At 40.0% G+C, this 13,300-nt stretch overlaps 1 protein-coding gene across 1 annotated transcript in view; it reads right to left on the bottom strand.

Annotated features, from left to right (window-relative positions):
* Positions 1 to 13,300, bottom strand: part of SPTLC3 (serine palmitoyltransferase long chain base subunit 3) — an 86,568-nt gene that overhangs the window by 29,212 nt on the left and 44,056 nt on the right. Inside the window, exons 5-6 of the mRNA XM_068410636.1 lie at positions 9,065 to 9,189; positions 6,819 to 6,912 (exon numbers count right to left, since the gene is read on the bottom strand). Of these exons, the coding sequence (XP_068266737.1) occupies positions 6,819 to 6,912; positions 9,065 to 9,189 (219 nt within the window). The remainder of the gene's footprint in view (positions 1 to 6,818; positions 6,913 to 9,064; positions 9,190 to 13,300) is intronic.

Raw genomic sequence — 13,300 nt, 5'->3', positions numbered from 1 at the left:
GTGTGCTGCAGCGCATCTGCTGCAGCATCTGCCTCCTCTTCTCTTGCTCTCCCCCACAGGTACCTTTCCTGGTCACTGTCCTTTCATGGGTGACTCAAGTGGCTAGCTCCAATGCTGTCCCTCCTTGCAGATCCCTAAAGCAACAGCTGGAAAACACAAGGGTTTTGTTGATCTAAACAGTAACTGTAGGACCGTAGGTGGTGGTTTTCATTCTAGTGAAAACTAGTCTTTGAAAAGTCCCTGACTGCTGGCACAGCTCTGAACAGGAAAAGCATCTTTAGAGTAATTTCCCTGAAATCACAGCTTTGAATTTCTTCATTTGGAATGGGGTGGTGGGGGTGGTGATTACTGCAGCCACAGTAACAGTCTGAGACTCCTCTTCATGGCCCTCAATAAATATATATCTCTCTGTGAAAGTAAAGAGCACTCGCTCAGGAAATCTTCCTGTTCACACTTGGCAAGTCAGACATGGCTTCCTCAAATCAGAGAGGGCGAATGCAGACACAGCATGCTAGGAGCAGGATAGACCAGTCTCCTCTCTGTGGCAGCGTCTGTATGTGTCACAGGGAAATACATGCCAAACTGGATTAGGCTGCGGTCCACCTATCTGGTGCAATGATCTTGTCTCTGATAGTGGCCAGAGGCTTCAAGGAGGACAAAACCTTAGTGGGTAATGTGCCTTTCATCCTGCTCTGTAATAGCTGTAACGCTGCCCTCCCCCCCTTCTTCAATTCACCTTTGGAAAAAAATAAAGAAATTAAGGAACTGTCTTGTACTAAGACACTGCAAACTCTTTGGTTTTGCAAGCGAAGAGACTTTTTGCTAATTTTTACCCATTCATTTATCTCGTTTCCCCTCTGTTTTATTTGCTTGCTTGCTTAAGGGCATGCACTTACAGTTTTCCCCTTCTTTTTTCTCTTCTTTTCATCTTTTTTTTTGCTAGAGAATATATTTGCACTGAAAGATGAGGGTCTTCTGCTGCGTAAAGGTTCTTTCAGTGTTAACTACAACTCCTGCAGGTAGTTGTGTTTTGTCTTTAAGGTGTCCTCACGGTACACATATCTGAACTCCAAAGCACTAATTTGACTGAGTAGACTGAGAAATGCCAGAGTTGGATTAACATAAATTTACAACTGTTGTCCAAGCAGGAGACTATATTTCATATGGAAAACTGAACAGCTCACACCTGCATGACACACTTCTATCATCAACCACCTGATTCATAAGAACCCCAAGAAAACCCCTTACTACTTTCACAACACTGAAAATGTGTGTAAGGAGGAGCTAGGAATGTACTACTGTAATCCTCATTTCAGCTGTGGGTTCAAGCACCAGATTAGAGGCCAGATTTATATCTCACCAAGGTGTTTGGTTGTGCCTTGCAATTGCCTGCCCTCCTCGTAGTATCACTTGTTCTGATTGCACGTTGAAGTGCCCTTGCAATGAAGAGAACCGGAAATTTTTCTTCCACATGGCCTGACTTCTGTGTAGTCACGACATTCCCACAGACTTCATGCAATTGCAAATCTAAACCTAGAAATGTGACTGCAATTGAGTTGCTTGATGCTATGTGGGAAAAATGTAGTAGAACTAGAAAGAATGTACAAATCCTAAGCCTTGTACAGCACCTTCTTATACAAGCTGATATGAACAGAATTCACTTGGGTGTAGTCAGTAACACACTCATCCGTCCACTGAATGAAAAAAGATAGGCTCTCACCTATTACCAGTATAAGACCCCAAAATGCTGCACCTGATACCAATATAAGACCCAGAATCGCTGTGACAGAAAACCCTTGATAAAATCACAAGCTGATTAATGGTTAGCTATTTGGGTTTGGTTTTCAAGTTTTATTGGAAGGTTCAAGGGATTTTGGCTAATATTTAACCAAGATAAAGGTCAGAGATTCTGAAAAAGTGCTTTAAAAAGTATGATATTAATAAAAGATTGTCTTAGAAATAAAAAAAGAGCAAGTGATAAGTCAGTCTCTCCCTGGGCAAGGAAATGAAAACATCCAAGAGCGTAGCCCCCATATAGCTGAGGGACCCCCATGTGGGTCACCTGGGGAGGGTGGCAGAGGCTCCCCAAAGCCCAGGCCTGGTAAGGGTAACATCAGACACCTTCTGGCACAAAACTAACCAAGGCCAGGCCACTACTGCCACAGAGGCAGGGAGATGTTTTAGCCTCCCACCTTTCTCCCACTGCATACTAGTTGTTGAACCATGCTGCTGGCTGCATTTCGAGTGTAGAAATGCAGCTCTTTTCTAGCTTCCTAAACAAATCACTGCCTGGGAAATGGTAACTCGAATGGTGCCCACACCACAGCAGGGGACACAAAAGGCAGATGCTTTATGGGCAGGTCAGAACGATTTTAGCCCACTAAAAACACTCCTGCATAAATTTAGGACTGCTCAGGTCCTAAAATAGAAAAAAAAATATTAAAAACCCCCTACACCCATTCCTCAGAGCAGGGGCTCCAAGTAGCTGAGCTTTGCTGCTAGCATCCACAAAAACTCACAAGTCCCTGGAACAGAAAAAGTCCCTTAAAGGCCAAACACCTTGTGACATGCTGGTGTGACCTCGGCTGGGTGAAGACTAGCAGTAGTGCTAATGAGAGCCCACAGGAAGGGAAGGCCCTGTTCAGTAGTTTTTAGTTATAGGGCTGAAATGGAGTATTCTCCTAAATTTCTCTCACATAGGTGATCTGTGGATGTGTGCCTGTGCATTTCTCTCAGCCCAGGCCTGTAAATTCCTGTCTGTTTACAAGGAAGGGATTGTTCTCTGGGAGGCAGGATGCTGGGCACATTCCTATGTCCAAATAAAAATGGACTTACAAGTCCACAGCACATTTTTGTTCTAGTATTCACCTTAGGGCTTGAAAACCTTCTCATACACCTGTGCAATGTTTTTGTCAAAAAGGAGAAACATCCCGATGCCTTTTATTTTACTTAGGAGAAGCATAAAGGACTAACAATTTCATCTGTTCTAGAAAAACTATTCAGATTTTTTTGTGAAAAGTGTAATGCCTAGGAGAGCTACCCACTTATTGAAATAGAATTTAATTAGCTTTTGTAAGAATAAGAATTATATTATACATAATTAAGGTAATAGGTAGAGATTACTTCTTGGTTTACTAATGAAATAAGCATAATTATTTACTTTTGTGTAATGACAAATAGTTCCAGTATTACAGATTATATGTTTTGAAGTAAAATAACGCAGTTTTACAGAATTAGCTACAGCACAGCCTTTGAAAGATTGATGTGCTGCAGTAGCAAGTTTAAAATGGCAGTTTTTACTCTTTTCTGTGAAATATTTTTATCATAGAACAAAGTTTCCTATAATTTTTCTTTAAAAAATAGTTTTTCCATAACAAGGGGAAAAAAGGGAGAGGAGAAAGATTTACAATGCCAAGCTTGTTAGAAAGGGAGGTTACTAGCACACACCTGTGCATGTTTTTTGTATAATATTCAGGAAGTAGCCGCTTCATAAAATATACCATTGCTTCACTCGTTTGTTACATAATTATTCCTCCTCATTTTGATAACCATTTATAATAACTGCAACAAACATTCACACCTCACCCTTCTCCCAGTGTCTCTTCTACACATGTGCAATCAAAGAAGTCGGAGCCAAAGTAAATATGTACTAGGCAGTTTTACCAAGGGTATTACACAGCATTTCAAAAGAAGCTGAAGTAAGCAACAAGAAGCACGGAAAAAAAGTCTGCTTTCTCAAGCTGTATGCTAATAGCAAAAAAGTAACTTCAAAATCTGCTGCCTGATTTGAATTTATTTTTTATTCTCCTGCACAGAAAGCATGTCTCAGGTACTAGTGGTGGTACTACTTGGCGACTCTTTTATTGCCTTTAGTGTAGGGCACTATTGTATGTGTAACTTGGCACAGCTCCAAAGGAGATGAGCCAACTCATGCCAGCACACAACTTGGCTCTGTACGTACAGGAATGAAATGCACATTAAGCCCCAATCCTCTTTGAGATAGGACACTCATTTATTCTTTGTTTCTGCAGCTTGCTGGAGAATTGTTCCAACTGCTCATCAAAGAGCCCTAGCCAAACCTTTGACACAGTAACATCCTCCAGTTGATGCCCAGGGCCAAGCTCTTTAAAGGGTCATCGATTTTCTTATATGAAATGACATACATCAATCCCCTGTCCTTGGAAGGAAGTGGAGGGTATTGCCTTTTTTGAGTAGAATATAGAGGAGGATTTTAAAAAGTAAACAAAACACGTTACTACCTGATGCTGAAACTAATGCTTATTGAAGATCTTCAAGTGGTAACTCAAGGTGCAAGGTTTTCTATTCATCCATAGGGCCAATACAGCACAAGGAACCTTTCTTTTGCATCAAGCAGTATGACATGGATAATGGCTTAATTCCCCTGTTCATAAGCATGACAATGTCAGCACTAACATACTCTGACAATTTGGGCATGCGTGTGCATGCCTGTATACATGCTATGTATCCACATATTAGCAAGAAGGATAATCTGGGAGCATAAACAACACAGCTCTGATCTAACAAAACAAACAAGCACCTGCCTAACTGAAAAGAACCCTCCCAACACAAGCTGGAAGTTTTGGTTATGTGTGTCCTCAATTAATTTGCTGTACTGACTTATATTACACTGCTCCCTGACAGATCCACAGAGAACAAGTCTGGCTGCTTCATTTTGGGTGAAACTGCATCGTACAAAAGCAGTCCTGCTGGATTATGCTTTCCACTGCTGTCCTCCTCCAATACACATCCTATTTTCTCCAAAGCAAAAGGCACATACATATATTTATGCACATGTGATTTTAAAAGCTGTTGGTGATCTGTAACTCATGGGTGTGATTAAGGAAATATTCAAAAGAAAAAACTTTCTAACCATGGAACTAACATACTGAGAGACTCACAGTGGGGGGAGAGAGAGAGCATGAATGTGTGAAGCTTCTTCACATGAAGTGCTCTCTAAATGCAACTTAGGTTAAGACTCAAGGCTTACAAAATTGTGATGACCAAAGCTGACACTCAAATTTCAAACAGTATTTGCATATGTTTCCACAGTTTCATTTTGAAAATAAGTTAAAGTGATATCTCAGAAATGGCACACAAGACTGACTTTGGCAAATTGGGTCTCTAGTCTAGAAAGCAACGAGTTTTTCCAAAGCAACCTGGATGGGCTTCCACTGATGTTTGTCGGGACCCTTAAAGGGACTGTCTACTTTTTCCGGTACTGGATTAGTGCTTTTTTTGGACAGGTCACTATTATTTTTAGGTTCACACATTATTCAAAAGAACATCAGCTTTAATTTGTCACAAGCACAAGCAGAAGCTGGTTAGGTATCAGGTTCTTGGGAGTGGAATGAAATATTGGGGGATAGTTAGAGACCGAATTCCTTAAAGCAAGAATGACAGCTCCAAGTGATGTCTTCACTGCTTCCTTAGCAGTTGAGAGTAATACACTCCTCAAACTGGAATGTTCTTTGAAATGCTGTGGGAAGTGACACAGGCCAGTGGGGCTGCACGCAGCATAGATGGGTGGAGAGACTGAGAACATTTGGATTTGGGTAGTGAGAGGTTGTCCCACAAGATGTGACGCAAACCTAAGTTTGAATGGGATAAGGTAATGAACAAAGTAAGGAAGAGTTGAGAAAAGACTGGTATAGCAACCATACATAGTGCATCCAGGTTTGTGGAAGTCAACCAAGTTGGGATATGCTACAGGCTAACCTATGAATAGTTACTTCTGTAAAAACATTCAGATTCAGATGATCTTTAATTCTTGAATAATCTTCAGAAATTGCTTCTTACCTAAATTATGAATGGATATTAATTATAACAACACCTTATATTATAATTATAGTGTGCTTTTCATTCCAATGGATCCTTAGGCCTTTTACAGCATATGCATAATTCATTTTTGCTCACCTCAGGTCTGAACACAACACTTAATAAAGAGAATGGACTGTATTAGCTATTAACAAAGGTGACCAGACCTCTTTTCTCATTCCTCATCACTTCTCCAACTTCTTAACCTCTGTTGCAATCACTGTCTGGTGGCAGCAATGGGGATGGAAAGGGGAATTGCAATGGGAAATAAGGGAAAAGAACAAGCTCTTGTCATCAAAGCCAGTCACGATGTCTCTGACAGTAACCACAGCAGCATTAACAAAATAAAAGTTTGAGTATTTTATACAAAATAAAAGTTTGAGTATTTTTTTTTTTAATACTCATGCTTCTAAAAGCATGAGTATTTTAGAAGATAATTATATGACTGCAAAGTTAATGTATGATTTCTATACTGAAATTATACTTCAAAGAATATTTGGGATGATGCTCTTGATATAACCATCTGCATCTTTGGTAAAGACCCCTGGGTATTCAGGATAACTGTTTCAAAGGAATACCACATTAATGTAACTCTGATTGCACTGAATCTGCTAGAAACAGAGGCAGGAGATATGGCCTGTGTTTTTGTAAGTATGTTTGTACTATTTTGGCTACAGTAACAATAAAACCTTTATGACAGCACACAGACATTCAGCACGTCAAAAAGACAGCAATGAGATTAAGACTGGATTTTGAAATTATGGTCTAACCTGAAGACCCAAATCATGCACAATAGTAATTATTGTATTACACTATTAATTTTCCCCCATCAGAAATCACTCACAATATTGAACAGCTAATCCTTCTGCCTGGACAAAAGTATTATCTGGGAACTGACAGCAAAGCAAGCATTGAAAGGAAGCATCCTTGCCTTTGAGGTGTGAACAAATCTGTCTCTAAATATTTCCAACTTCAATACTCACTATTATGCTTGAAGATTCTAATAGTAGCACGTGAAAGCCTTGCACCAAGAATGAGAGAAGTGTGGTTCAACTCATCACTTAAAATGAGGCAGCCCTGTGGAGAAGGAGTACAATAAGCATCTGTATGAATTTGGAGGCTGTTGACATGCGTGCATGTGCGTCAGTATACACGTATGTCTATGATATAGCATTGCACCAATTAAGCTGTAAGTATTAAACATGAACTGGATTTTCTGCCACTTTTCTGAAGGTGCCAGGATGCACTACAAAGGCAGGCAGAAACTGTGGGATCTGATTCTCAGGCATTCCCAGGTGGTGCAAGGGGGCCAAATATTTCCTGTAACTGGAAAGCAGTGCATAATCCTAGTGGAGACTGACTGCTTTATAGTAAAATCAAGTGATGTTGCTTCCTCTATCACCTGTCTACTGTCTATTTTGTGTTGCAAGGAAAATGCAGTCATCACCCCATATAAAAAGACTGCATGACAGTAAAGTAAGGAGGAGTAATACTGAGGCTGGACTGACATCAGCACTTTGTGCTGCAGAAATGAGATCAGGACAGATTGATGCTTCATAAATCCCACTTCCATTAAGATGTGAGTGGAGCTTAGGCACCAGGCAGAGTCTTTCTCTAGTAAATGCATATAAAGCTCACCTGCAGTATATTTTTCATTAATTAACTCAGTTGAAAACTCATTTTCTTTTTAGAAGCTAAAATAGAATTGCAGGAGAAATAACTTTGTATATTATATTAACAGGAGCCAGGATTCACAGTTGAAATTCAAGCTGGAACCCTAATTTAGCTTTGCTTTCTATTACACATCTTGTGCTGTGGTTTCATTATCCAAGGGGCAATACAACATTAAGTAAATACTTATTTTGGAGACACAGATTATGTCTAGGTTGAGAGATGCTCACACAAATCTGCCTAAAGACTGGTATGCAGAACTAACAGTAAGAGTATACGCATCTTGACAAGAAAATGTAGCTACTAGGCTTAATTATAGAGGAAAATTTAGGAATAAATCTCCCCAACATAGGGCAATTACAGAATACCTGTGATATATATTATAATACTATATAATATTAATATATACTAAATTGTTATAGTTATATTCTATATAATACATATAGTAATATCTTTATTTGTGCTACTTATATCTAAATATCCCAACTCTGACAGAGGCCCAAGTCTCCACATGAGGCCAGCTAAGTGACGGAAAATTATTTTATAGCTAAGCAAGGGACAAGTATCTTACGCTGTTACATCTACCTGCAATTGCATAAGTTTACCTTAATTCTCTGTATCTGTTTCCCTTTGAAATTGCTAGACAACTTCTCCAGCACCGTTGCAGATTGAAGTTCATGTTCTGGGCAGCTGAAGCAATTCTCCCTGCCCAGCCCTTGTATACATGTATTTTAGAAATCTCTTGCAAAAGCTGGATTCATCTTCAATAGTGAGTGAAGAAGTGACTTCACCTCTACGCTGGTGCTTCAGAAGAAATCTTGATCATACACGACACAGTGAGTTCATTCCATCTCCACCAACAGGGAAATACTGTTTCACACTTGCATGAACTAAAGAGGAGCTACCCACTTTCCCAGCTAACAGCACAGTGTATCTGCTTGTTACGTCAGCAGTTGTGATTGATAGGATGATGGATTTTCATGCCTTTGTGTTAGGTACCCCAAACTGGAGATGAAATCCCTTCAACACCAAATAAGAACCCAACTTTTGTCATATGGTCACAACTTTAGTCTTGCATTTGCTGCCAGCTTTCTTTGCAGGGCTGGCTGGAGATCTGTTCATTAGGAAAGCTAAACACTGTGCTTTCTCTTTTCTGAAAGTGTTGTAAAAAATACCCTAATCATCATCTTTCACCACAGGCAGCTGGGCAATATCTCTGCAAGTAGCCCAAATACTTCATCCCACAACACCTGAGACATGGGATGCAACATTTGCTTACTTTTTAGAGAGAAGCAACTTTGATAAGAGAAGCTAGACAACCATATCACTCATCCTTAAATAGATGTTAGGTAGGTGTGATAGCAACACTAGAGCTAGAAAAAATGAAGGAGCATATTTAAGGTCACAAGGTCATCAAGCCTTATGACTCATGCATTCCTGATATCAAGCTTTGTTCCTCAATCAAGCCTTTCCACATAATGTGTGCTTAGAATACTGCAATAGCTGTTAAAACAACTAATAAATTATTGTTCTATGCGTTCCTTAAGGAAGTACTTACCTTCCCAACAAGGGCTGGAATATTCATCGAGTTAGTTGCAAAGCCCATGCCAAACACCATAGCATCTTCCACACCAAGGAACTTGGCCACAAGTTTCTCTAGTTCTACATGTTTGTCTAGGGTGCCTGCAGAAATAAGCACAGGGAATCTTAAATCTCATTAAACTGTGAAAGTTATTGATTCCAATGACATAAAACACAAAAGAACAGGCTAGAAGTGTTTCATTAAGCTATATGACATTAAGTTCTAATGAAGGTTTTCCATTTGTATCTTGTGCATGTGGGATAATGCAAGAAAAAACAAGGATGCAAAACCAGCTGTAACTAATGCTAACAAATACTGTTGCTGTTAAGGTAGCAAAGCAGTTGCATTGGGAAAAAGTTTCCTTTTTCCATAACAACAACTTTTGACATAGTTTATTCTGAAGAGTATTTTTTTCCCTTTTTCTCCCCTTGCAAAGAGGACAAAACCACTTCCTTTTTACAGGAAATGTGGGCCAAACATCTTGGACATTCTTGAGTTCTCTCTGGATGTGAAAGCAAAAACTGATGACAACAAAATTCTTCCTTTTTTTCCTTGGGTGCCTATGTATGTGTATAAAATCATGAATTATGATTTTATATGGATAGACAAACAAAATTGTTCTCCATCTTTTCCTGATCTGGAAGGTAAAAGCTATGCCACTCTCCATAATCGATGATAACTCTCCTCTTTCCTCCCTCTCAACAGTCAAACATAAGTGATAAGGCAATAGTACAGAGGTTTCTTTATCATACATTACTCATCTAAAATTACTGCCTAGAGTCTCTAAACAAATATGGCGCTCCAACTACCCAAAAAAAGCTCACAATGGAGGATGACAAAAGGCAAAAGACAACAAATGAAAAATGAAAGAGTGGTGTTAAGAGACTGAGATAACAAATGACTTTGAACAGTAATGAATCATCTCAACTTGCCAGCTCTCTAGTCTTTGATTGCCTGGCTGTGCATTGCAGGTACCAAGGCAGAAGGAACTCTTACAGGATGATCTGTGGGAAAGAAAAGAGAGTGGCCTGTGGATTCTGACAGAGCATTTCCCCTACGAATAAGGCTGTAAGCAGGGAGCAGAAGAAAACAATTAGGAAAGTGAATCTATTGCCTCACTTGCGCTGCACAAATTGATGTCACAATAATATAGGCAAAGTGAATTACAACTGATGGGAACAAGAAATCTGTGATGGACACAGGACAGATGAATGGAGGAAAGCAGAAACTTGGCTAGACTGTCTCAACAAGAATGATGAGTCAGGAAGATGATCTTACCTTCACTGTGGAGGAAAGCTCATTAAAAAAAAAAATCAAATAAAAATGGCAGCAATACAGTTTCAGCAACAGCACTAACTCAGCTGGTTACAGTGAGGTAGTATTTTTATTATTATTTCTCATTAGATATCCAAAGTAAGAATGGCATGACTTGGAAATGGAAGATGAAAAATATTATACAGGCTTGTAACTCTCCAATAGCCAGGGAGATAAGGAGTAAGGATCATGGGGCTTCTGGAAAAACCTGGATTACACGGACAGTAAAGAACAGTGGTGCCACAATTTTGCACAGAGCCTGCCTGGGTTGTGCTAGACCTGAGCCACCTCTGGCAGAGCTTCAAGAGTGTCTCTGCACTCCTTGTATCACATTGGGTGTACATTGAGATGGGTTGTCTCTGGCTCTGTGCTCTGGTAAGTTAGGCAATATGACACAGAAAATTTGGCTCTGCAGAACCTCCAGTAGATGTGAGCTGACTCTCCATGAAGCTCTTTGAGGATGGCTACTTTTTGCATTTATAGATCCTGAGATACACAAGGATACTTGCTGGCTCTGAACACAGCCACCGCTTAGTAGCCAAGTTCCATGAAATACAAAACCACATAGTGTTTCAGAGTTGAGCTGCTCACTGGAGATGTGCATGAGAATCTATGTGTTAACTTGTAAGACCACTAGGTCTCAGGGTGTATTTCTATGGTTAGTTCTATATTTTTTGCATTTTGGGCCCAGTTAGTCTTCAACTTGGTTACAGCCCTCATTGACAACTGAGGGTTCCAGCATGGTCAGCTGCCCCAGTGTTCCCAGCAGATGTTATTTTCTTGCTTGAGGGCTACCAGCACACAAAGAGAAGATGAAGTCTGAAATGGAATCTTGGAAGTCTACCACAGTATGGTCAGAGCTTGAATTAGAAGGAGGTTTGTGAAAGCATGAGAAATAAGCAGTGTGTGCTTTGCAAGGCAGGCATTTTAAGGCATGACAAAAATCGCCCCTGACTCTTCCAGGGGTAAACCTGACACTACTGGGGTGGAGTTAAATTGATTTTGGGGTTGCATCATATGTTTCCTGTTTTTACAACCAAGAAAAGCCTGACTCACTACAGATGATTCTGTTCAAGCATCTATTAGATGAACCAGAAAGGAACAACACATTTTTGACCTATTTTTATTGATTTTGTGATGGCAATGAGACATTCTGAAAGTGATCAATTCCTACTTATTATTTACTAATCCTAACAGTGAATGCAGATGATATTGTATATCCCTATTGTCTACAAATCCTGGAATACAAATTGGAATCAATGGGGGTTCAGTTTGCAAAACCAAAACTTGAATGACAAGGATTTGCAAAATGAGCCCTAGCTTTGAATTACTTCAATTATAATGGCAATATTGTGGGTAGTAGGTGAGGCGTTGCAGAAGCAATGCAATACACATCAATACCAACAGTGGGAGGTTTGTGACAGCGAGTAGAGCCAATAAAGCATATCAGCTTGCATCTTCCCAGTTTTAACGTAAAAGGGGTATTTATTTAATAAATTATGCAATTATTTAATCATATCAGAAGATTTCTCCAGTATGGGTCCGTCCTTGGACACCATATAAACCGCACCAATCATATCACCTCTCTCCACTGTTGGAAACAAGGGGTCAGATATGCTCTGCTGGAATGAGGCTTGTCTACTAGCATTCCCAGCTGGTCACAGCAACCACCCCAACAAGCATAAACAGCACTACCAGACAGATGCAAACTTGATCCGAAGGAACTTCCACCAGCACAAGCTGCTACATCTCAAGCAACATAAGAAAGGCGGCAATTACACTGGTCTTCATTAAATACAACCTTAGCAGTGTCAAGTCAGGTTACCACGGCCCTTAAAATGTCTTATATCGTGCTGGATTCAGACCAGCATCATGATCTGGTGAATGAAAAGTGATATACTAGATATATTTTTATTAATACACTGTATACACAGATACCTTCTACACTCATCCTATACACAGACATTAGAATTTTTCCCCATACTCTACCCGCTCTGATTTTTATGCTGACTACAACTTGGTTTGACCTCAGAAATGAGGATACAACTAAATGTATGCCATCTTGCCAAGAAAAATTTAAGACAAAAAGGAAAAGTGAAAGCTACCTGCATCTTTAAGAGACAGACTGGAATACTTCATTTTGAAAGTTATTGCTCCGTGCTGAACAGTTGTACGCAATAGAATACAGCAGGTGTTACTGTGTTCCAAGATTATATAGGTGTTACAGAAAGTAAAATCGAAGATCTTATCAAAAGTGGGCTTTCACAATGTTAGCCACCTCCACAGATTCCCACACTTTTCAAGGCAAATCCCCTCCTTTTCAAAATCTGATGACCCAGTTCCCTCCATTAACTTGCCACTGTGTCTTCATTTAGCCCGCACCTGGGGCTAAACAATAACAGTTGCTCTCTCACCCAACGCCCCTTCCTCAACCGAGGAAGGAAATTGGGAAAAGGAGGGAGATTTGTGGGTTAAAGTTGAACAGATTTAATAAAATCAAGAAACCAATATCAATGATAATACAAAACACACAAAATTATACTTAGCTGCAGAGTTGCAGCAGGTTGTTCCAGGAATACCAATCATTGGGAATGAGAAAGAGGGAGGCCAGAAGAGAGGAGAGCAAAAAGCTCCCTAGCAAGCTTTCCCTTTTGTGGTGAACTTGATGTTAATGATATAGAATACACCTGTGGGCCAGCCTGGGCCAGCTACCCTGCATTCAACTGCTAATGGCCCTGATCACCATGGCTGGCCACAAACTGAAATAAAATCTAACAGAAACTTGATTCTATATCCCCTGAAACCAGGGGATATTTTATCCCCTCAAACCAGGACACACTGCACTCTGGGGACAGGGAACATGAAGTACACTGTGCTTTGGCAGGCTTTCACAGGCTT

This window comes from Nyctibius grandis, chromosome 1 (assembly GCF_013368605.1).
Source record: "Nyctibius grandis isolate bNycGra1 chromosome 1, bNycGra1.pri, whole genome shotgun sequence".
Taxonomy (NCBI): domain Eukaryota; kingdom Metazoa; phylum Chordata; class Aves; order Nyctibiiformes; family Nyctibiidae; genus Nyctibius; species Nyctibius grandis.
The sequence above is the reverse complement of the archived record's forward strand: the minus strand, read 5'-3'. Positions and strand labels throughout refer to the sequence as shown.